Source organism: Rhinoraja longicauda, chromosome 27 (genome assembly GCF_053455715.1).
Source record: "Rhinoraja longicauda isolate Sanriku21f chromosome 27, sRhiLon1.1, whole genome shotgun sequence".
NCBI classification, from domain to species: Eukaryota; Metazoa; Chordata; class Chondrichthyes; order Rajiformes; family Arhynchobatidae; genus Rhinoraja; species Rhinoraja longicauda.
Genome location: NC_135979.1, coordinates 25,158,323 through 25,182,467, shown reverse-complemented (window position 1 = coordinate 25,182,467; position 24,145 = coordinate 25,158,323). Strand labels below are relative to the sequence as shown.

Below are 24,145 nucleotides of genomic sequence, written 5' to 3'. Positions count from 1 at the left end.
CTCTCAGATTTTATATATGTCTACCAGGTCTCCCCTCAACCTCCGACGCTTCAAAGAAAACCACCCAAGTATGTTCAACCTCTCCTCGTAGCTAATAGTCTCTGATGCAGCCTCGTCCAGGTAGACCTCTTCTGCACCCTCTCCAAAGCCTCCGTGTCCTTCCTGTAATGGGACAAGCAAAACTGCACACAATACTCCAAACGCAGCCCAACTAAAGTCCTATAACGCTACAGCATGACTTTCTGACTCTCATACTCAATACCCCAACTGATGAAGGCAAGCATACCATGTGCCTTCTTTACCACTCTATCTACTTGTGTTGCCACTTTCAGGGAAGCTACAGTATTTACTTGGACCCCAAGATCCCTCGGTTAAAGGTCTACCATAAACAATATACTTTCCTCTTACATTTGACCTCCCAAGTACAACACCCACACTTGCTCAGATCAAACTCCATCTCTGCAGCTAATCTATATCCCACTGTATGCTTTGATCACCTTCCTACAGTATACAGTTGCATACAAATGCTTATTAAATACTCCACAGGAGGCAATGGTGTGGGTAGAGTTTGTCTGCTTTCTAAATAGCACCACAATGGTGCAACTGAAACACCACAGTCGTCTGTCTATTGGATCAAGACACTGACTTACCAGATAGGTGCGTTCAGTCGGTACAGCTTCTCCGAGCCCTGGATCATTTTGAGCTGGTCATTGAACAAGATGCAGGCCCCAAAGTAAAACCCCACGTCCCAGTAGAAGTGCATCTTCTCCAGGCTTCCCTGCCGTCCCAGCAAGCTGCTCAGCTTGATTCCTGCGCACACCCAAGAAATGTTTTGTCAGGATACCCAGGCACAATAGACATCCCTGGAAGAGATGTTCGAGAGACTGCAGGTGCAGGAATCTGCATGAAAACTCCATGTCATGCAAGCAAACATCAGTTCAAGGAAAGTTTGTGTAGAACACCCGAGGCACTTCACAGAAAGGACATTGAATATTTCCACCATTGGAGGGCGTGCATCAGGGAGAGAGGAGGGTGTGGGCAGGAACCTCATGATGCACATGCATTGCAAGGGCCAGGACTGACAGGGGTGCTGACTCAGGGATTATAAGAAAATAACTGCAGATGCTGGTACAAATCGAAGGTATTTATTCACAAAATACTGGAGTAACCCAGCAGGTCAGGCAGCATCTCAGGAGAGAAGGAATGGGTGATGTTTTGGGTCGAGACCCTTCTTCAGACTGATCTGAGGAAGGGTCTCGACCCGAAAAGTCACCCAATCCTTCTCTCCTGAGATGCTGTCTGACCTGCTGAGTTACTTCAGCATTTTGGGATTAGACGAGGTATGTGTCGGAAGGAACTGCAGATGCTGGTTTAAACTGAATGTAGACACAAAAAGCCGTAGTAACTTGGCAGGACAGGCAGCATCTCTGGAGAGAAGGAATGGGCGATGCTTCGGGTCGAGACCCTTCTTCAGACTGGTCCCTGCTTAGACTGGGTAACTCCTTTCCCATTGGCACCACAGGTTGAATGGCCAACTTATCCAATGTCAATTTTCAATGATTGTATAAAAGGGACATGAAAAATGTTAGCCACAAATGAATGTTCTCGTTTCTTTTATCGTCCCTGGGAGCGAAATGGCCAGAAGGAAGAAAGCAACTGTTTGAGTAATTTCTCAATGTTCAATCTAATAGCATCACAAGAATAATGCTGGAGTAACTCAGCAGGTAGTGTTTGGAGGGAATAGGCTGGCATGTTTCGGGTCGGGACCCTTCACACTGATTGTTGTAAGGGGGAGAAAGCTAACAAAAGAGGGATGGGGGTCAGAACAAAGCCTAGCAAGTGATAGGTGGTTACAGGTGAGGGGGGGGGGAGGAGGTTGATTGGGAGATGGGTGGTGTGACGGAGTGGATCCTGTCCATTCCCTCCACAGATGCTGCCTGACCTACTGAGTTCCTCCAGCACTTTGTGTTTCGCTCACGATTCCAGCATCTGCTGTTTCTTGCGTCAGCGCCGTATCAAGGTTTCCTTCGCCTTTGCCTTCAACAAATTCAGAGCCAGGACGGCCGTGCTCATTCAATATTAAAGTTCATTATTGATACAACCTGTCGCACGGAGATGAACAGCGCAGGGAGCGGTACCTATTTTCCGGAGATCGGATGATGTGTCAAAGCGATGTCCCGCAGCCATGAGGAAGACGGCAACGTTGATGCCCGAGTGCAGGGTGGGTTCGTGCTCGAAGGCCATCCGGTACCTGCCACGGAGAGGAGCCATCTTATTCACAGGAGTTGACACCCTCTGGCCATTTTACTGATTGATTGAAACGTACAGCACGGAAACAGGCCCTTCGGCCCACCATACGACCATCGATCAGCCACTCACACTCGTTCTCTGCCATCCCACTCTCTCATCCACTCCTGACACACAAGGGGCCATTTAACCTACAAACCCGCACGTCTACGGGAAGTGGGAGGAAGCACGAGCGCCCGGTGGAATCCCCCAGGGTCACAGGGAGAACGTGCAAACTCCGCACAGACAGGACTCGAGGTCAGGATCAAACCCGGGTCTCTGGCTTTGCAAGCAGCCACTCTACCAGCTCCATCACTGTACTGCCCTTTATTCCGATGGAGGCATTCATTTTATAGATTTTAAGATTTTAACGTAAGGGCGCGATTAAGAAAATTATAGATGATAATCTGGCCTTGATTGTGATAGTGAGCAAGAAACGGTTGCATGCAGTAAGCTATCGTTAGACTAGTTGAGAGGATAGGAATGAGGGAAGTACAATTCTAACCAGAGAACCGTTAGTCTGAGGAATAGATAATAAAGAGGAGGTACAGAGGGAAAAGAGAACCTCGGAAACAGAGACCACATTCCCTTAAGGCAGACCTGGTGGACAAAAGAGCTCAGGCAGCAGACGTGATATGTTCCTGAACCATGGAGTAAAGGACAATGTAGTCTGTTCTACAACACCTCAAGTTTAAAAACACCGCCGGTTTAAATTCCATTTGGAATATTTTGCAGGACCAAGAACCAAGAACAGTACAGACCACCTCAGCTCTGGTGGCCATGCTTACAGGAATGGTTTGGCTGCAAGAGATTGAAGGGTTGAGGCCAGGATCATAAATATTAGTTTTGAGGAGCCAGTGATTTCGGATGACGATTGGGAGAGTTCACGGAGGGGTATACAATCCCGGGGGATCTGGATGGAATGGGTCGGAATGAGCCACTTCTTCAGGCAGGGAACCCAAAAGGAAGGGGGCCACACGTTGAAGTGGGTGGATCAAACAGGGTTTGGAGACCATTTTCTTCGTCCAAAGATTACGGGTCAGTGTTTGGTTTAGTTTCGAGGCACCGCATGGAATAAAGGTCCTTTGGCCCACCGACTCCACGCAGCCATCGGTCACCCGTTCACACGAGTTCCATGTTTATTCCACTTTCTCATCCACTCCCCGCGCAATGGGGGCAATTTGCGGAGGCCAATTAACCTGCAGAGCTGCACGTTTTGGGGATGCAGGAGGGAACCGGAGCACCCGGAGGAAACCCATGCGGTCACAACAGTCAATAGTCGTGTATTTGTCACATACACATAAATGTGTAGTGAAATGAAACATTACCCGCAGTTCAACAATAAAACCAATAAGAATAATCAATAAGAATAATAAGAAAAATGCAATAACACACACAATCATAAACTAACACCAAACAAAAGAAACATCCATCACAGTGAGTCTCCTCCAGTCACCTCCTCACTGTGATGGAAGGCCAGAATGTCTTTTCTCTTCCCCTGCCGTCTTCTCCCGCGGTCAGGCTGGTGTAGTTGCCACGTCGGGGCGGTCGTGGCTCCCGACATTGAAGCCCCCGCCGGGCAGAGAAAATCCCGCGGCCTATTTCAGGCCGCGCCGGACGGTGAAAGGTCCGCGGCGGGCCACAGAGAGAAGGTGCAAACTCCACACAGACAGCACCGGAGGTCAGGATCAGACCTGGGTATCTGATGCTGTGAATCAGCAACTCTACCAGCCGCACCACTGTTCCGCCACAATGGGGGAGAGGGAGCAGGACTGCCTATAAGTTGCTGCCGGAAAGGTCTGACGAGGCAGGATCCCTGATCGTCAGGTCTCGGACGTGCACTTGGAAACGCTGTGCCCTGCAAGGCCATTAAATAATAAATATAGGAGCACGAGCAGGCCATTCAGCCCCTCGAGCCTGCTCCACCTCTGAAAAACAATCATGGCTGATCATCTGTCTAAATGCCACATTCCCACTCTCTCCCCACACTCCCTTATGCCTGTTGTGTCTAGAAACTTGCCCATCTTCCACCTTAAATATTTTCATTTATTTGGCCTCTGTGCCAGTGTTCACTTTCCTTTAAATCAGTTCAGTTCAGTTCAGTATATTGTCACGTGTACCAAGCCGCAGTGAAAAGATTTTTGTTGCGTGTTAACCAGTCAGCAGAAAGACAATACGTGATTACAATCAATCCATTTGCAGTGCAGAGATACATGATAATCAGGGAATGTGTAGGAAGGAACAGCAGATGCGGTTTTAACCTAATGTTGACACAGAAAGCTGGAGTAACTCAGCGGGACTGGCAGCATCTCTGGAGAGAAGAAATGGGTGACGTTTCACGTCGAGAGTCTTCTTCAGACTGGTTAGGGAAAAGGGAAACAAAAGAATATAGACGCTGATGTAGAGAGATGAAGAACAATGAATGAAAGATCTGCAAAAAAGTGACGATGATAAAGGAACATTGTTAGCTATTTGTTGGGTGAAAACGAAAAGCTGGTGCGACTTGGGTGGGGGAGGGATAGAGAGAGAGGGAATGTCGGGGTTACTTGAAGTTAGAGAAATCAATATTCATAACACTGGGCTGTAAGCTGCCCAAGCGAAATATGAGATGCTGTTCCTCCAATTTGCATTTAGCCACACTCTGACCATGGAGAAGACTTAGGGCAGAAAGGTCAGTGTGGGAATAGGAAGGTGAATTAAAGTGTTTAGCAACCGGGAGATCAAGTAGGTTCAGGCAGACTGTGCTAAGGTGTTCAGCGAAACGATCGCCCAGTCTGCGTTTGGTCTCACCGATGTATAAGAGCCCACATCTTGAACAACGGATACAGTAGATGAGGTTGGAGGAGGTACAAGAGAACCTCTGCCTAACATGAAAGGACTGTCGGGGTCCCTGAGTCGAGGGAGGAGGTATAGGGACAGGTGGTTCATCTCCTGCAGTTGAACAGGAAGGTACCTGGGGTGGGGGTGGTGTGGGTGAGAAGGGATGGGTTAACCAGGGAGTTGCGGAGGAAACGGATAAGGATATAAAGTTTAGTGCAAGATAAAGCCAGTATAGTCCGGACAAGGATAGTCTGAGGGACATCAAAGAGGTAGATCGTCACTGGTCTCTGGTTGCGGTAGGATGGTTCAGTTGCCTGATAACAACTGGGAAGAAACTGTCCCTGAATCTGGAGGTGTGCGTTTTCACACTTCTGTACCTCTTACCTGATGGGAGAGGGGAGAAGAGGGAGTGGCCGGGGGTGCGACTCGTCCCTGATTGTGTTGCTGGCCTTGCCGACGGCAGCGTGAGGTAGAAATGGAATCAATAGATATTACTCCACAACTCAATCGTGAACATGAACCCTGAGACAGTGACCCCTTGTTCCGGATACCTCAGCCAACGGAACATCCTGCATCCAGTCCTTCTACACCCGTCAGAGATTCTTAAGTTCCGATTTACATCTCCTCTCATTAACCCCAATAAACACAAAGCGAGACAAATTAATATCTTACAATGCAACAATGCCGCTGTTCCAGGAAGCAGCCTGGTGAATGTTTCTCTCCCTCTATAGCAGGTGTATCCTTTCTTAGTTACAGAGACCAAAACTGCACACAGTAGAACATGGAGGATAGAACAATTCAGCGCAGGAAAGGGCCCTTCAACTCCTAATGTTGTGCCGAACACAATGCCAAGTTAAACTGATCTCATCTCCCTGTGCATGATCCTTATCCCTCTACTCCCTGCACTACCATGCCGGATCTGAAAACCTCATTAATGCCATTACGGTATCTGCCCCCACCACCACCCCAGGCAATGTGGACTGTGGAGGAGGTGGTGACGAAGGGATACGAACAGTGACACTAGCAGGACGACTAGGGTGGGGGAGGGATGGAGAGAGAGAAAGAATGTAAGAGAATGCAAGAGCTCCTTGAAATTAGAGAAGTCAATGTTGATACCGCTGGGCTGCAACCTGCCCAAGTGAAATATGAGTGACGTTTCGGGTCGAGACCCTTCTTCAGACTGATCTTCAGAAGGGTCTCGACCCGAAACGTCACCCATTCCTTCTCTCCTGAGATGCTGCCTGACCTGCTGAGTTACTCCAGCATTTTGTGAATAAATACCTTCGATTTGTACCAGCATCTGCAGTTATTTTCCTACACAAGTGAAATATGAGGTGCTGTTCCTCCAATTTGCTTCTGGCTTCACTCCGACACTGGAGGAGGCCCAGGACAGGGAGGTGAGTGTGGGAATGGGAAGGTGTTCAGTGTATTTTTTAACTGATTCAGTGGCTGGTGTACAAACACAACGAAGATTCGCTGTGCTTCCACACTTGCCAATCTCACACCATTGCAATAATACACTCCCTTTCTCTCTTTCCAACTGAAACGGGTCACGTCACCTTTATCTGTATTGCACTGCACCTGCCAACTTTCCGCCCACTCACTAAATCTGTTTGAGTCCTTTTGAAGCCGCCTTGCATCTACCGCACAATTCTCACCCAGTTTAAGGGAGTGGGATTGGTCTGGATAACACATTTTGTCCGTGATTCCCCGCTGTGCCTTTCCTCTGTGTTACAAATGTGTTTGTGTGTGAAAGTCAGGCAGCCTGTTGGCATCGAGGAGCACCGTCACTGCTGGTGTGACATTGTCATGTGTTTGTTATAGGGAGCCTTTGAGAAGGTCCCATTTATCAAGCTTGGCGGTAACCTTACAACACTTAAGAAGGATCTAGAATAGTCTATCAAACTTGTATAGGTGTACGGTGAAAAGCAGTACATCGCCACCTTGTTTGGTAACTTGAATACCCAAAAACGGAGGAGACTTGAGGGAGTGGTGGACACTGCCCGGTCTATCACGGGTACTGACCTCCCCACCATCGAAGGGATCTACTGGAAGCACTGCCTCATTAAAGGCAGCCAGCATTGTCAGGGACCCACACCACCCTGGCCATGCTCTCAAGTCACTGTTACCACTGGGAAGAAGATACAGGAGTCAGGGGACAGAGAAGATTTACGAGGACGTTGCCAGGACTAGAGGGTCTGAGCTACAATACAGACAAGGGTCGCGTAGGCTGGGACTCTATTCCTTGGAGTGCAGGAGGACGAGGGGTGATCTTATAGAGGTGTATATAATCATGAGGGGAATAAAATGGGTAGATGCAGAGTGTCCTGCGTAGAGTAGGGGAATCGAGGATCAAAGGACAAAGGTTAAACATGAAGGAGAAAAGATTTAATAGGAATATGAGGGGTAACTTTTTCCACAGAAAGTGTGGTGGATGTATGGAACAAGCTGCCAGAGGAGGTCGTTGAGGCAGGGACTATCACAACATTTAAGAAGCAGTTAGACCGGTACATGGATAGGACAGGTTTGGAGGGATATTGGACACCTCATCTTGGGCGCAGATGCGGCGTAGATGGAAGAATTGGGAGTAGGGGATAGAGTCTTTACAGGAAGCAGGGTGGGAAGAAATGTAGTTGAGATAGCTATGGGGGTCAGTGGGTTTATAATAGATGTCAGTCGATAGTCTGTCTCCTGTGATGGAGATGGTGAGACCAAGAAACGGTAGGGAGATGTCAGAGATGGTCCAAGTGAATTTGAGTGCAGGATGGAAATTAGTAGCAAAATGAATGAAGGCAGTGAGTTCTGCATGGGTGCAGGAGGTAGTACTGATGCAGTCATCAATGTAACGGAGGTAGAGTTTGGGGATAGGGCCGGTGTACGCCTGGAATAGTGATTGTTCAACGTAGCGTACAAAGAGGCAGGCATAGCTAGGGCCCACGCGAGTGCCCATAGCCACGCCTTGGATTTAGAGGAAGTGGGAGGCGACGAAGGAGAAGTTGTTAAGGGAAAGGACCAGCTCTGCTAGGCGGAGGAGAGTATTAGTAGAGGGAAATTGGCTGGTTCTATGATCGAGGAAGAAAAGGAGGGCTTCTAGACCATCCTGGTGGGGGATGGAGGTGTAGAGTGACTGGACATCCATGGTAAAGATGAGGGAGTGGGGGCCTGGAAAACAGATGTCGTTGAAGAGACGAAGAGCGTGTGAGGTGTCTTGGACATAGGTAGGGAGGGATTGGACCAGGGGGGATAGGATGGAGTCGAGGTAGGTGGAAATTAATTCAGTGGGACATGAGCAATCAGAAACAATGGGTCTGTCTTATTGAGTTACTCCAGCATTTTGTGTCTATCTTCGATTTAAACTAGCATCTGCAGTTCCTTCCTGCACAAAAGGTTAATTGGCCACCTTCCACGCCTTTTGTGATTGTAGTTATGAGGACTCGTAAAGGGACAAAGAGCAAAGGTAAACAATGACAACAGCAGCAGATGAGTGGAGGCACAGCAAACAGTAGATTACTCTTATGTAATGTGTGCCTCAGAGGGGAGGGAGGAAGAGGGGGAGAGAGAAAGGGGGAAGAGGTTGAGAGGGGGAAAGGGGGTGAGGGGGAGAGAGAGAGGTGGTTGAGAGGGGGAGAGAGAGAGGGGAAGTGGGGGAGAGGGAGAGAAGGAGGCAGAGCGCAGGGGATGAAGGAGAAAGAGGGCAAGGGAGGGGGAGAGGGAGAGAAAGAGTGAGAGAGGGAGGGAGGAGTGGAGAGAGGGTGGATAGAAAGGGAAAGTGTGTGTAATCATGCAGAAGGCTCGCCAGCATGTACTTTGGTAAAAGTTTAGATTCGGCATGCCGCTGAAACTCTAACAAACTCCCACGGATGTATTGCAGGAAGTATCCTGAATGGTTGCATCAAAGCCTGGTGTGGCAATTGCAATGCCCAGGAATGCAAGAGGCTGCAGAGAGTGGTGGATTCAGCCTTGGCCATGACGGACACAGCCTCTCCCCACCCTTGACAGCATCTACATCGGGTGTAACTCTTCTCCGTGCCACCATCGGGCAGGAGGTACAGAAGCCTGAAGCTCCACACCGTCAGGTTCAGAAACAGCTGCTTTCCTCCATTTATCAGGTTCATGAACCGACCTGCACAACCTGGCTTCTTAAAAGAAACACAGAGTGTGGTCGAAGGGTGCTTTTGGGACTGGAGGCCTGTGCCAAGTGGTGTGCATCAGGGCCCATTGCTTGTGGTTTATGTCCACGATTTGGACGAGAATGTACAAGACACAATAAGTACATTTTCAGATGATACTAAAGTGGGTGGTATTGTAGATAGTGAAGATGGTTATCCAAAATTACAGCAGGCTCATGACCAGCTGAACAAGAGGGGCTGAGGAATGACAAATGGAGTTTAATTCAGATAAGTGCAAGGTGTTGTATTTATCTGAGTGTACCGGGGAGCCTCGCGCGCGTGGGGGTGTGTACCGGGGAGCCACGCGTGCAGCGGGCGTGTACCGGGGAGCCACGGTGTGGCGGGAGTGTCCCGCGGAGCCACGCGGGCCCGATCCACCCACCGAGCAACAGCACCGCTGATGACCAGAACAACAACCGAAGACCGGAACGTGCCCCGGTGGGCCCGACTCCCCCCACAGGCCTCCCAGGGGACTGCGGTGAAGCTGAGCGGCGAGGCCTGTCTGGACCAAAGGAGCCTCAGCGGTGGCGGTGACGGAAGCCTCAGCCACGGCAGCGGGAGACTCAGTAGCAGTGGGAGACTCAGCGGGAGACTCAGCAGCGCCAGGTGTTGGAGTACCTCAGCAGTCAGGCAGCATTTCTGGGCAACATGGACAGTTGATGTTTTGGGTCAGGACCCTTCTTCAGACTGATTGTAGGAGCGGAAAGAAAGGTGGGAGGGGGAGGACAAAGCCTATCAGTTAATAGGTTGATATAGGATAGGACAGGTTTAGAGATGATGTGGGCCAAACACAGGCAGGTGGGACTAGTGTAGATGGGCATGTTGGTTGGTGTGGGCAAGTTGGGCCGAAGGATCTGTTTCCACACAGTATGACTCTATGATGTGAGGGGGGGGGGGGGGGGGGGGGTGGAGAGGGAGTTGATAGGCAGATGGTGGACAGATAGAAGGTGTGATACAAAAGGTTCTTGACGCCACCACTCACTAGAAACTAAACTAGACCAGTCCACATTACAGCTGCAAGAGCAAGTCAGAGGCTGGCAATCCTGCTACAGAGGACTCACCTCCTGACACCCCAAAGCCTTTCCACCATCTGCAGCGCATCATTCAGGCGTGTGACGGGATACTCTCCATTTACCTGGGACCTTATCCCCTGGAGCACAGGAAGCCGAGGGGTGATCTTATAGAGGTGTACAAAATCACCAGAGGAATAGATAGGGTGAATGCACAGGGTCTTTGATGCATGTATTCCTTCCTCTAGCTTCACAATTTGCAACTCTTCGATCCTTTTGTCTCACACCTTTCGGTTTTTCATCCCTGGCCTTTGTCGAACATCTGCCGATCAAGGTGGGCCAAGGGGTCTATTTCAGAGGCTGCACCTCTGAGCTGAACTGTGAACTGAATCTCCACCGGCAGGCTCCCTGTCTGGGATGCTCACCACTCCGATTTGGAACAACTTTAGATAGTTCCTCTGTCCCTCTCTTCCCCTCCTCCTTCCCAGATCTCCCTCTATCTTCCTGTCTCCACCTATATCCTTCCTTTGTCCCGCCCCCCTGACATCAGTCTGAAGAAGGGTCTCGACCCGAAACGTCACCCATTCCTTCTCTCCTGAGATGCTGCCTGACCTGCTGAGTTACTCCAGCATTTTGTGAATAAATAATTCCGATTTGGAAGCACAACTGTGATCTTTCATTGCCTCTGGGTCGAAACACTGGAGCTCCCTCCGAACAGTGCGGTGGAAACACCTTCATTAGAAGGATTGCAGTCGTTCAAGAGGTGTCTCACGGCCAGCTTTACAAGGGGATTAAGGATGGACAATTAATATTGCCTTGTCAGTGATCCCTAGATTTTTATTGAAGGAAGTGAATTAAAAATCATATTTAAATAAAGAGCTTGCTGTGTGCGGGGCCTAGCTGGGCGAGGCTTTCAATCCCACTCACTGTTGCAACACTCCCCAAGGTACCTGCGGCATTGAATGACTGGCGTCTATTAAACACAAAAACCAGAGCAGGAAATCCTGCAGATCAAAGGGCCGCATCAATCGAGGGCGATCAGCTAAAGGAAGCTCAGCCATCCTTGCACAGCGAGGAAAACCAGTCCTTCATCGCAGGAGGTCGACACAAAATGCAGGAGGAACTGCAGTCTGAAGAAGGGTCTCGACCCAAAGCGTCACCCATTCCTTCTCTCCAGAGGTGTTGCCCGTCCCGCTGAGTTACTCCAGCGTTCTGTGTCTACACTTCGATTCAAACCAGCAGCTGCAGTTCTTTCCTGTGCTTCACAGGAGGATCTGCTTTCTGAAAGCAAGACTGCTCTGTGCCTAGCATTGTGCAGATCCCCATTAATCTGGAGCGTGGGTGGTGGGGGGGGGGCGGAGGAGATGAGTCAGTTGAAAAATATTTATGCAACATCAAATTCTACTTAGCTATACCACAGTGTAGAAAATAAAAGGAGATACAATTAATATTAAATTAGATTCCTCAATGATCACTTCCACAATGACTGCAAAGTCAACATGCAATTATGCACATTTAGCCCAAAGCTGGCCCACGCCGTGATAACAGATTGTACGCTGGATTTGTGTAAACACATTAACAATGTGGATTAGCCGCATTAATCTATTGCAACAAATGTCCAGGTGACGGGTTTTTTGATAGCACTCCTTCCTGCGTCAGAAGGTAGCTGGTCCAATTCCCACTCCAGGAACTCGAGCCCAAAGATACTAGAGGAACAAGATGGACCACTCCGTTGAAATCTCCTATACTGAAGTGTAGTACGCAAAGGAGCGGGCGGCCGCCATTGGTGGAGCGAGAGCACGTGGCCACTGGTTGGGTGAGGTCACGTGGGGCGCGGGGCGGTGACGTCACCTTGTCCCGTATTTGGGAGTGAGGAAGTTGGCACCCCTACAAATAAAACTCATTCCTTGCTTCCACTGTGGCGGGTTCCAATGGATCACATTATTTTCTCAGTCATTTCTAAACAAAACTACATCGTGAATCAAAATAATTCCCATTGATTCCAACCGTACAATATCCACCGTATAACTTCAAAAGATGGGGCGGCACGGTGGCGCTGCTGCCTCACAGCGCCAGACCCCAGCGTGATCTACACCACGGGTGCCATCTATGTGGTGTTTGCACACGTTTAAGGTAAGACTCAGGAGGGTTGGGAGTGGGGGGGGGGGGGGGCAGGGAGGGGAGAGGTCTGAGGGGGAATGCTTTCACAGTGACAGGAATCAGGAACAAGCTGCCTGGCAAGGTGATGGAGGCAGGTATTCCCACAGGATTTAAAGAGCATTTCGACAAACAGGAGATGGAAAAGGCTGCAACACAATGCGGGCAAAGTGGACTAATCGAGAGTATAAAGTGGCACAGTATTGCCATGTCCCCCCCCCCTAACACTCCTAATTCTTACCTCATACCAGCTACACTATCCACCCCCTTCACAGTTTTGTACACCTCTGTCGGGTCACCCCTGCCTCCTCCACTCTAGGAAAAACAAACACAGCCTATTCAATCTCTTCTTTTCACCTCTAACCTTTGTCACTAACTCTACCCACCTGCCATACTCATACACTTGGGAATACTGAATTAGATGTATAACTCTGTATCCCATCTATGAATGGGTATTTACATTCTGCTCTGCACTTGATGATACTTCTCTCGATGTGTGGGGAGATGCTCTCCGAGAATCTTTGCCAAAGATCATTGCAAAATGCAATCTGTCTCTCCCTCCAGAAACCAGAAATGAATCTGATTTTTGTTTAGTGGGTAAGCTGGCAGAAGGAGCTGACAGTTGAACCTTGTATTCAGCATTGTTGCCAATAATGTGCCCTCCAGACCTTTTGAACACTTAAAGCAAAGTTTTCTGCCAATTTGCTTTGCGCACAGCCACCCCCACTTCTTTTCCAGCTTTCTCCCCCAGACTGCATCAGACTGAACTGTAACAGAGCGCCTCTCTTCTCAATAGCCAGACTGATGAAAGCCAATGTACCAAAAACCTTCTTGACCTCCCTGTCTACCTCTGAACTAAAAGGGACCTTCTTTTATATAATTTGCATAATTCCAAAGTTTGCATCACAAAATAAAACCATAGTTTTGATAATTACTGTCCTAAGCCACAGTGTAAACAGAACAGCTGATGAACTCACGCAATAGGATTATATCTCCTTTAAACTTTGCTTTAGAAACAATTTTATCTGCTGGGTTATCCATCTGGTCAAATGTGGGTTGGAATCATGTGGTACCAACACTTATGTGAAGTGTTCTTCATTGGTAAACACAGATAAACTATTGGTTCTGTCAACTCAAGGAACTGCAGATGCTTGTTTAGTGGAAAGTGCTCAGCAGGTCAGGCAGCATCTCTGAAGAACATGAATCAATGACATTTTAGACAATAGACAATAGGTGCAGGAGGCCATTCGGCCCTTCAAGCCAGCACCGCCATTCAATGTGATCATGGCTGATCATTCTCAATCAGTACCCCGTTCCTGCCTTCTCCCCATACCCCCTGACTTCACTATCCTTAAGAGCTCTATCTGGCTCTCTCTTGAATGCATTCAGAGAATTGGCCTCCACTGCCTTCTGAGGCAGAGAATTCCACAGATTCACAACTCTCGGACTGAAAATGTTTTTCCTCATCTCAGTTCTAAATGGCCTACCCCTTATTCTTAAACTGTGGCCCCTGGTTCTAGACTCCCCCAACATTGGGAACATGTTTCCTGCCTCTAACGTGTCCAACCCCTTAATAATCATACATTTCGATAAGATCTCCTCTCATCCTTCTAAATTCCAGTGTATACAAGCCTAGTCGCTCCAGTCTTTCAACATATGATAGTCCCGCCATTCCGGGAATTAACCTAGTAAACCTACGCTGCTCGCCCTCAATAGCAAGAATATCCTTCCTCAAATTTGGAGACCAAAACTGCACCCAGTACTCCAGGTGCGGTCTCACTAGGGCCCTGTAAAACTGCAGAAGGACCTCTTTGCTCCTATACTATTTTGTGCCTAAAGACCCATAAATGTCACCTATCCATGTTCTCCAGAGGTACTCCAGCACTTTGTGCCTGTCTTCCTTCAGTTTAGTTTAGTTTTTTGGTTCAGTTTAGTTTCTAGTCATGTGTACCGAGGTGCAGTGAAAAGCATTTGTTGCATGCTAACTAGTCAGCAGAAAGACAATACATAATTACAATCGAGCCATCCACAGTGTACAGATACACGATAAAGGGAACAACGTGAATAATGTTTAGTGCAAGATAAAGTCAAAGATAGCCTGAGGTAGATAGTTGCTCAGGACAGCTCTCTAGTTGTTGGTAGGGTGATTCAGTTGCCTGATTTCAGCTGGGAAGGAACTGGCCTGAATCTGGAGGTGTGCATTTTCACACTTCTGTACCTTTTGCCCGATGGGAGACGGCAGACGAGGGAGTGGCCAGGGTGCGACTCATCCTTGATTATGCTGCTGGCCTTGCCGAGGCAGCGCGAGGTATCAGAGGAGTCAATGGAAGGGAGGACGGTTTGTGTGGTGGTCTGGGTTGCGTCCACAATTTGACCACAACCTCTGCCGTTCCGACTGGTAAATAATTTTTAAAAAGTAAACCAAGTGCCACAGATGTCAGTGTGTGAAGTTGTGCTCCACAGGGACTGATGCCCATCGGATGATGTTGCTCAGTCAGTACAGGGAAAGTGATGTTACTCTCGCGTTATTTATTCACAAAATGCTGGAGTAACTCAGCAGGTCAGGCAGCATCTCAGGAGAGAAGGAATGGGCGACGTTTCGGGTCGAGACCCTTCTTCAGTCTGATTGTGTCTGAAGAAGGGTCTCGACCCGAAACGTCACCCATTCCTTCTCTCCTGAGATGCTGCCTGACCTGCTGAGTTACTCCAGCATTTTGTGAATAAATACCTTCGATTTGTACCAGCATCTGCAGTTATTTTCGTTACTCTCGCATTAACTAAGTGCGTGAGTGTAGCGTGTGACTCAGAAGGAGCCACTAAACAGAGTTCTCAAGATCCACCAAAGAGCAAGAAAACACATGACTTACTCGCCAGACAATATCCTGGCCAGTGTTTTATGAGCTGCTGGTTTGAGCCCCATTGTTTCATGATTTTGCAGCAACATTTCAGTTCAACAAAACATGTGCAGTGCAGAGTAAAACAATAGTGGCATTCGCAAGTTGTTCAACTTAACATTCACCGTTAACTCCCAATGAAATTCACTGACTACCTCGTATCGCAATTTTGGGATGAAATCGGGTTTACAAATCTTTAGTAGACCTTGTGAATCCTTCGGTACCTCTTTCCCACATCCGCTCTGTCTGGGATGGTTGGCACGTGCAAGTAGGGCTGAAGTGCTGTGTGACTATGACTCTCTCAATTCTAATTTCCATTGATCAATGTGATCCGCTCGCAACTGTGATCGAGAGGTCGCTCCCCACCATGTCTAATCATGGAGACAGCACCATGGAGGGGGGTTATCGGAGTGAGCTGCATAGACAGAGAGAGCTTCAAACGGCAAGGCTGATGGAACAATCACGGTCGGGGTCTCGAAGTTGGAGTTCTGAGGTCGGGCCAAGGTGGACGGACAAAGGAGGCCCCAGCGAGAACTGTGGGGACCCAGTGGGGGTGGGGGGGGTGCTGAGAACTCAGGGGGACCAGGCATGGAGGGGGCCGCCGAGAAATAACGGGGGGCCTGGGAGGGAAGTACAAAAAAGGGATGAGTATTTTTTGTAACTTTGTCAGCGTCTTTGTGGCGACTGTTTTGTGTGCTTTGTATGCAAGGACGGAATTTCACTGCACCTAGCTTGGTACAAGTGAGAATAAAGTATCATCACCATCATAACCATTATCATCAATCCTGTCCTGGAGTGTATTAGCTTGGTACAAGTGAGAATAAAGCATCATCACCATCATAACCATTATCATCAATCCTGTCCTGGAGTGTATTAGCTTGGTACAAGTGAGAATAAAGTATCATCACCATCATGATCATTATCATCAATCTGGTCCTGGAGTGTATTAGCTTGGTACAAGTGAGAATAAAGTATCATCACCATCATAATCATTATCATCAATCCGGTCCTGGAGTGGATTAGCTTGGTATCAGAGACTGAAGAGAGGTCTGATAGAAGTATATAAAGATATAAGAGATATAAATAGAGTGGACAGGCAGAACCTTTTTCTCAGAGTGAAAATGTTAAATACCAGAAGGCATAGGTTTAAGGTGTGAGTGGGAGGTTTAAAGGAGGTCTACAGAGGCACAGTTGGCGGTCAATGCCTGGAACTCTTGCAGGCCGTAGAGGGATATGGGCCATGTGCAGGCAGGGAAGAGTAGTTTAGGTTGGCATTATGGTCAGCAGGGATGTATTGGCTCAAGGGCCCGTTCCTGTGCTGTACTGTACTATGTTCTATTATATCCAGATCCCATCTCAGCCAAACCCACCACTCTCACCCTCCCTCCCTCCCTCCCTCTATCCCACCCCACTGAGTCTGAGATGGCACCCTGAGCCACCTCTCAGCGATCCAGGTTTTCGAAGAAGCTCGAGGAACGTGGACCACAGTATGCCGAGGTCCCCCACCAATGGCCAGGAGATTGTTCATTGCCAGTGGCACAGCGAGGGGCAGTGGGAAGATCAACGGCTGGGCAACCAACACTCTGCCAATCCAATTACCTTTAAAAGAAACTGCCGGCCTGGAGAAACAACCCATTAAAGATTTAACTTCTGTTTGTTAATCTACAGAATGTAGGTAGCATGAACGACACAAAGTGGTGGAGTGGCTCAGCGGGTCAGGCAGCATCTCAGGAGAACGTTTGGGCCCTTCTTCAGATCAATTGGCATGCAGCAAGGATTGGCTGAAAATTCCATTTGGGATTTGAGATTCGGGCTTGACACTTTGCCTTATCTTCCTCGATAAAGCATCTTATCTAAAGCATCTGCTGATTTACAGTTCAGTCAAGAAATAGACAGAAGCACAGACATCTATTCATCAGGTTTAGAGTTGTGCTGCATGGCTATTACACAGCCCAATCACACTCACTACCGTGCCAAGCCAGCTTCAGTACACGGGTGATCTGACTGCCGACTGTCTCATTTATCATCGGGACGAAGGGACAAAGAGCCTGAAAACTTGCACCATAATTTCTATCTAACAACCATCAGGCTCATGAACACTACACAACATGAACCTCAACAACGATGAACTTGTCTTTGGTTGCAGGCAGTAGAGGGATAAACTTTGTTTTTTTTGCACTGGTCTTATGGTTACAATTTATTGATTTTTTAAAAAGGTATTGTACATTGAGTCTGAAGAAGGGTCCCAACCCAAATGTTCCCAACCTATCTATGTTCTCCAGATATGACCTGCTGAGTTACTCCTGCACTTTTATTATATATTATCTGTGTTCGTTGCATTTGTGTCTGTTAAGTTGCGGCAAGTAAGAATTTTATTATTTCATTGCCGATGCATATGACAACTAAACACTTTTGACTCTTGGCACAGGGGCAGGCCGAAGCAGGAACTGTCTGACTGGTAACTCCAGCTGTTTGGTAAGTGTAAAACAGACAACACCGATCCCCAGTGTCAGCTGGCAGGAGTATTGCAACGTAATACCTGCAAACTAGCAGGTCGTCTCATGACAGGTCTGGACACGCTTGGCTTGCACCCACTGGAGCATAAAGACGAACAGGCAACATGATCGAAACAGAAAAGAACGAAAGGATTCACAACGAGCCGGATGTGGAGACTGCTTATGGGATTATCTAGATGCAGGGGGTCGTGGTTTAAAAATAACATTTAGAACACAGAACAGCACAGTACAGGAACAGGTCCTTCAGCCCACAAATTCATGCCGAACATGATCCAAGATAAACTAATCTCCTCTGTCAGCATGTGATCCATATCCCTCTATTCCCTGCATGTCCATGCACCAGCACCCCTAGCAGTGTGTTCCAGGCACCCACTGGGTAATAAACAGCACATCTATACACTGAAACTCTCGTTTGTTTGTTTGTTCCTGAACTACAGCCAAAACGGTACATGATGGAGCAACGATATTAGGCCCACCTCACTCACTGTCGTCCCTTTGGTGCTAATGGAAGAAGTTTAATTGAAATCGGTGTTATATTTTTTAAGTTATTCATATTTTAAAGTTTAAATCTATCTCCTAGGGAGGGAGGGAGGTGGGGATAAAGGGGAGGTTGAGAGGGATGGAGTGAGGGGCAGGGGAAGGGGGAGGGGAAGGGAGGGGGAGGGAGGGGAGGGGGGAAAAGGGGAGGGGGGGAGGAGAGGGTGCTGCACCAATACAGGTTTGTGCCCAATGGGTCCACTTGGTCTAGTCTCCTTTAAACTTTGCCACTCTCACCTTAAAGCTATGGCCTCTAGTCTTTGACATTTCCACACTGCAAAAAGAATTATTACTGCCTACCCTATCTATGCCTCTCATATATTTATATACTTCTTTCAGCTCTCCCCTCAGCCTCTGATGCTCCAGAGAAAATAGTCCACGTTTGTCCAACTTGTCCTTTTAGCTAATCCCTCTAATCCAAACAGCATTGTGGTAAACCTCTTCTGCACCTCTTCCAAAGCCTCCACATACTTCCTGTAATGAGCAGCTGCACACAATACTTGAAATGTGGCCTCACCACCATAAAGCACAACATGACTTCCTGACTCTTAGACTCAATGGCCCAACTAATAAAGGCAAGCAGGCCACACACCTTCACTTCCCTCTAACTACTTATATTGCCACATTCAGGGAGCATTGTGAATCTATAGATCTCCCTTCAGCAACACACTTTGGAAGCAGGATTGGTGAATGCTTTGAAGGTAGGTAGTGTTTAGATAAATAAGGGGTGAAAATTATTTTGGGCTCGGTGGCGACGCAGAACTGAGGTCAGCCACGATTCCTCGTCTTTGCAACAGCAGGAGCCTCCATGCGCAGTGATCCAGATGCTGCCAGGATTAGCTAGAGCACCTGGGATCCTGCCTTGGTGGCACGGTGGCACAGCGGGTAGTGCTGCTGCTTCTCCGCTCCAGACACCCAGATCAGATCCTACACTCCCCGCACTGTCTGTGTTAGATTTTGCACGTTCTCACTGTGATTGTGCAAATTTACAGTTTCCACACACATTCCAAAGACATTCATGTCGGAAGGTTGATTGGTTGCCGAGTGCAGATGGGTGCTGTTTGGAGAATCGGGATGGGGGATAGGGACGGGGTTGGGGTGGGGAAGGGGCGGCATGCCCGAGAGGATAGGTGAAGGGGGAATAGCTAAAGGAATCGGGTTTCATTCATGGACCCAATGATCCAAATGGGCTCCTTTATAAGAAGATGTGTGAAATGGGAAATAGCAGATTGTATGGGGAATCCACAGTATGCAGTACAGTATGAAGTACATACTGTATGTAGTACTGTATGAAGTACAGTATGTGCCTGCATCAGTATGGGGAATCCACTCTGGAATATACTGGCATTACAAACATCATGTTTCTGGAGCTGGGCAAGAGCTATTGTTACTCATCCACCCGATCTGTGTCGGAAGGAATTGCAGATGTTGGTTTAAACCAATGACAGACACAAAAAGCTGGAGTAACTCAGCGGGACAGGCAGCATCTCAGGAGAGAAGAAATGGGTGACGTTTCGGGTTGAGACCCTTCTTTCCAGAGATGCTGAGTTACTCCAGCTTTTTGTGTCTATCCACCTGATCTTCTGATTTGGTTTCAATCAGCTGAGCGGATCTGAAGGAAATTTAAAACACTTTTAAATCTTTAAACCAGTTTAGAGATATAGCGTGGAAACAGACCCTTTGGTGCACCAAGTCCTGCTGGCCATCGATCACCACTTCACACTAGTTCTATGTTATCCCACTTATTCATCCACTCCCGACACACTAGGGGTAATTTACAGAGGCCAATTAACCTACACACCCGCACGTCATTAGGGTGTGGGTGGAAACCGGAGCACCTTGAGGAAACCCACGCAGTCACAGGGAGAAGGTGCAAATTCCGCACAGACAGCAGCCGAGGTCGGGATAGAAATGCGCGTGGTCTCTGGTGTTGTGATACAGTAGCTGTACCAGCTGCACCACCCAAAGCCTTCCTACAAAGACTTTTCAGCTCCCCTGGAGCAGGACAGAGGTGGGTACAGAGTTTGTGGATCTGTAGCAAGGAAGTGCCTGCCCACAAAGCCCAGCACAGTGGCTTGGCTGGTACAACCACAGCACTGGGGACCCGGGTTTGACCCTGACCTCAGCATTTTGCGTTCTCCATGGGTTTCCTCCAGAAGCTTTTCTTCCGCATTCTAAAGTCGTCCAGTTTAGGATGTTAACTGTAAATTTGTGTACGGTTGAACGGTGGAATCTGGGTGAGGGGGTGTTAATGGGGAGGTGGGGAAATTGAAATGAGATTTGACTCAAATTAGTGCAGATTGGTGCTTAAAGCTGGTCTTAGGTTGAGCAGGTTCCATGCTGCATGACTCCAACACCCAGAACACCACCACAATGAGGAAGCCACAGACATTTGGTTTCCTTCATGACTGTAATTTTCAGATGCTTATAAGTTCAGGATATAGTGGATTAAATGAATGATGAAATTACAGCTTGATTAATTATTCTAGAATGTACCATGAGATTTCTGAAATAGAGTCAGAGTCATTAAGCACATAAACAGGCCCTTTGGCCCAACTCGTCGATGCTGGGCAAGATGCTTCATCTAAGCTAGCCCCATTTACCCGTATCCCTGTAAATGTTTCCTATCCCTGTACCATTTATATGCTGTTAAAGTACCTGCCTCAACTACTACCTCTGACAGTTTGTTTCATATATCCAGCACCCTCTGTGTGAAAATTATAAATAAGTTCATCCAAACAAAAATTACCTCAGGGATAAAGCTCCTACAGAGGGTGTGGAAAGAGACTGAAGGCATGAGGTCAAACATACAGTCTGTCAAAGAAACAGGCTTGCAGGAGAAAGAAACAGCTCTATGGTTGTCCCACCATTCCACAGCTGAAACGTCACCTCACTCCGTGGCTATGCTCTGGATCCCTGATTTACAGAAATCAATCGGTCGCAGATTTAAAAACCAGCCACTGACTCTGCATCTGTTGCCGTTTGTTGAAGAGAGCTCCATTCCTCTGCCATCCATTATGATTTCATAATCATAATCATAATCATACTTTATTAGCCAAGCATGTTTTGCAACATACGAGGAATTTGATTTGCCGTACAGTCATACCAATAAAAAGCAACAAGACACACAAAATACATTCTAACATCAACATCCACCACAGTGACTCCTCCACAAAAAAAACATGGCTCCTAATAAGCTTGGTTTCACTTTTTAAGCCATAACCATAGTTCTATATTCCTCAACAAATGGAAACGGATTTACATTATCAACCTCTCTCAAAATTTTTATATATTCAAGGAAATATGCCAACAGAAAATGATGGAGTTTCCCAGCAGGTCAGATATTATAAGAAAATAACTGCAGATGCTGGTACAAATCGAAGGTATTTATTCACAAAATGCTGGAGTAACTCAGCGGGTCAGGCAGCATCTTGGGAGAGAAGGAATGGATGACGTTTCGGGTCGAGACCCGTCTTCAGTCTGAAGAAGGGTTCGACCCGAAACGTCACCCATTCCAGCAGGTCAGACGTCATCCGTGTAGACAGAAGCAGAGTTGACAGGCGTCAGGTCATGGGTGGTTACAAATGTGCTTCAGTTGCAGAGAAGAGTGGGGGGAATGTAGATGGAGTGTTTGTGACAAGGTGGAGACCAAGAGACAGAAGATGACCCAAATACTGATGGCGCTGTCTTAGAGAGGGGTTGAACACTGATCTGCCTGGAGGACAAGCCAATGGAGCAAGAACAATGGAAGTGAAGTCAAGCAGAAAACTGGAAATACTCAGCAGGTCGGGTAGCAACTGTGGGGAAAGAAAATCAAAATTCATGTTTTAATACCCGAACTGGCTGGTTAGCTGAAATAACTGACTTCACTATTGAGCCTCAAGGGCTGCGACATGTTCAGGCAGAAGATGGGTGTTCTTCTTGAAGCTTATTTTGGACTTTGTTAGAACATGAAGGAGATCAAAGAGAGCAAGGGTGTGGGGTGCAGAATTAAAGCAAGAAGCACCTGGAATATCAGAGTTATACTCACTGACCGAAGTCAAGTATTCCGCAAAGCAATAACCCAATCTGTATCGAGTTTCTCCAATGTGGACGAGACCACACTGTGATCGCAGGATGCAGCACAAGCACACCCTCTCCCTGTTTCCCACTGGGCAGCCAGCTCTCAGGAGATTTAAAAAATCAAATTGTTCCACATGTAGCAGCCTGCATAAGCAAATGGTACAGTCCACTATTACATAAATAAGTGATGCTGCATCACTACTTTAATCACCTGATCATGAAAAAAACTACCCGGGGGCCAACTACCCGGGGGCCAACTACCCGGGGGCCAACTACCCGGGGGCCAACTACCCGGGGGCCAACTACCCGGGGGCCAACTACCCGGGGGCCAACTACCCGGGGGCCAACTACCCGGGGGCCAACTACCCGGGGGCCAACTACCCGGGGGCCAACTACCCGGGGGCCAACTACCCGGGGGCCAACTACCCGGGGGCCAACTACCCGGGGGCCAACTACCCGGGGGCCAACTACCCGGGGGCCAACTACCCGGGGGCCAACTACCCGGGGGCCAACTACCCGGGGGCCAACTACCCGGGGGCCAACTACCCGGGGGCCAACTACCCGGGGGCCAACTACCCGGGGGCCAACTACCCGGGGGCCAACTACCCGGGGGCCAACTACCAGTGGGCCAACTACCAGTGGGCTAACTACCAGTGGGCTACCTTTAGCTAACTCTTGCTTTATCGTCATGTTGAAATCAACAGCCCAGGGTCCTTTGACACACTAATGCTCTCTCAGTGTGCCGTGAGTTACTCCCACTCTGACCCCTCGTACCCACTAGCACTGGACAAGTTCCCCTTTCAGATGCCGCTTGATTTTGTTTCCCTTGGAGACCACAGATCAGTACAACTTACTGCAAAAAAAGTCCTTTCTCCCCTCTCTGCCATTTGCATAGAAAATAGGTGCAGTAGGAAGCCATTGGGTTCTTCGAGCCAGCACCGCCATTCAATATGATCATGGCTGATCATCCAAAATCAGTACCCCGTTCCTGCTTTCTCCCCATATGCCTTGATTCCGTTAGTCCTCAGAGCTATATCTAACTCTCTCTTAAAAACATCCAGTGAATTGGCCTCCATTGCCTTCTGTGGCAGAGATTTTCAGGTTCACAACTCTCTGGGTGAAAAAGGTTTTTCCTCATCCTAAATGGCCTACCCCTTATTCTTAAACTGTGACCCCTGGTTCTGGACTTCCCCCAACATCGGAAACATTTTCCCTGCATCTAGCCTGTCCAATCCCTTAAGAATGTTATTTCCCCTCTCATCCTTCTAAATTCTAGTGAATATAAACCCAGTCGATCCATTCTTTCATCATACTGTATGTTAGTCCCGCCATCCCGGGAATTAACCTGGCTGCATTCCCTCAATAGCAAGAATGTCCTTCCTCAAATTAGGAGACCAAAACTCCAGACAATCCTCCTTCTATGGCCCTCTGTCTCCTTGCATTGGTTCCCATCCCCCTGCCCTGTTAGTTTAAAGGTGACCTTTCCTACACTTTCTTTTCCGTTTAACTGCACGCATACACTTTCACGTTGTTGACTATACTATACTACACCCCACCCCACTGATTAGCTTAAACCCACCTGTGTAGCACTAGCAAACCTGCCAGCCAGAATGTCGGTCCCCTTCCAATTAAGGTGCAACCCGTCCCTTTTGTATGGGTCACCCCTGAATGCCGTACCATTTTGAATTTCCACT

General features: G+C 48.1%; 1 protein-coding gene across 1 annotated transcript in view; it reads right to left on the bottom strand.

Moving 5' to 3' along the window:
* The window catches only part of LOC144606898 (mitogen-activated protein kinase kinase kinase 5-like), a 135,809-nt gene that overhangs the window by 66,778 nt on the left and 44,886 nt on the right, over window positions 1-24,145 (bottom strand). The window contains exons 7-8 of the mRNA XM_078423371.1: window positions 2,139-2,251; window positions 651-810 (exon numbers count right to left, since the gene is read on the bottom strand). Of these exons, the coding sequence (XP_078279497.1) occupies window positions 651-810; window positions 2,139-2,251 (273 nt within the window). The remainder of the gene's footprint in view (window positions 1-650; window positions 811-2,138; window positions 2,252-24,145) is intronic.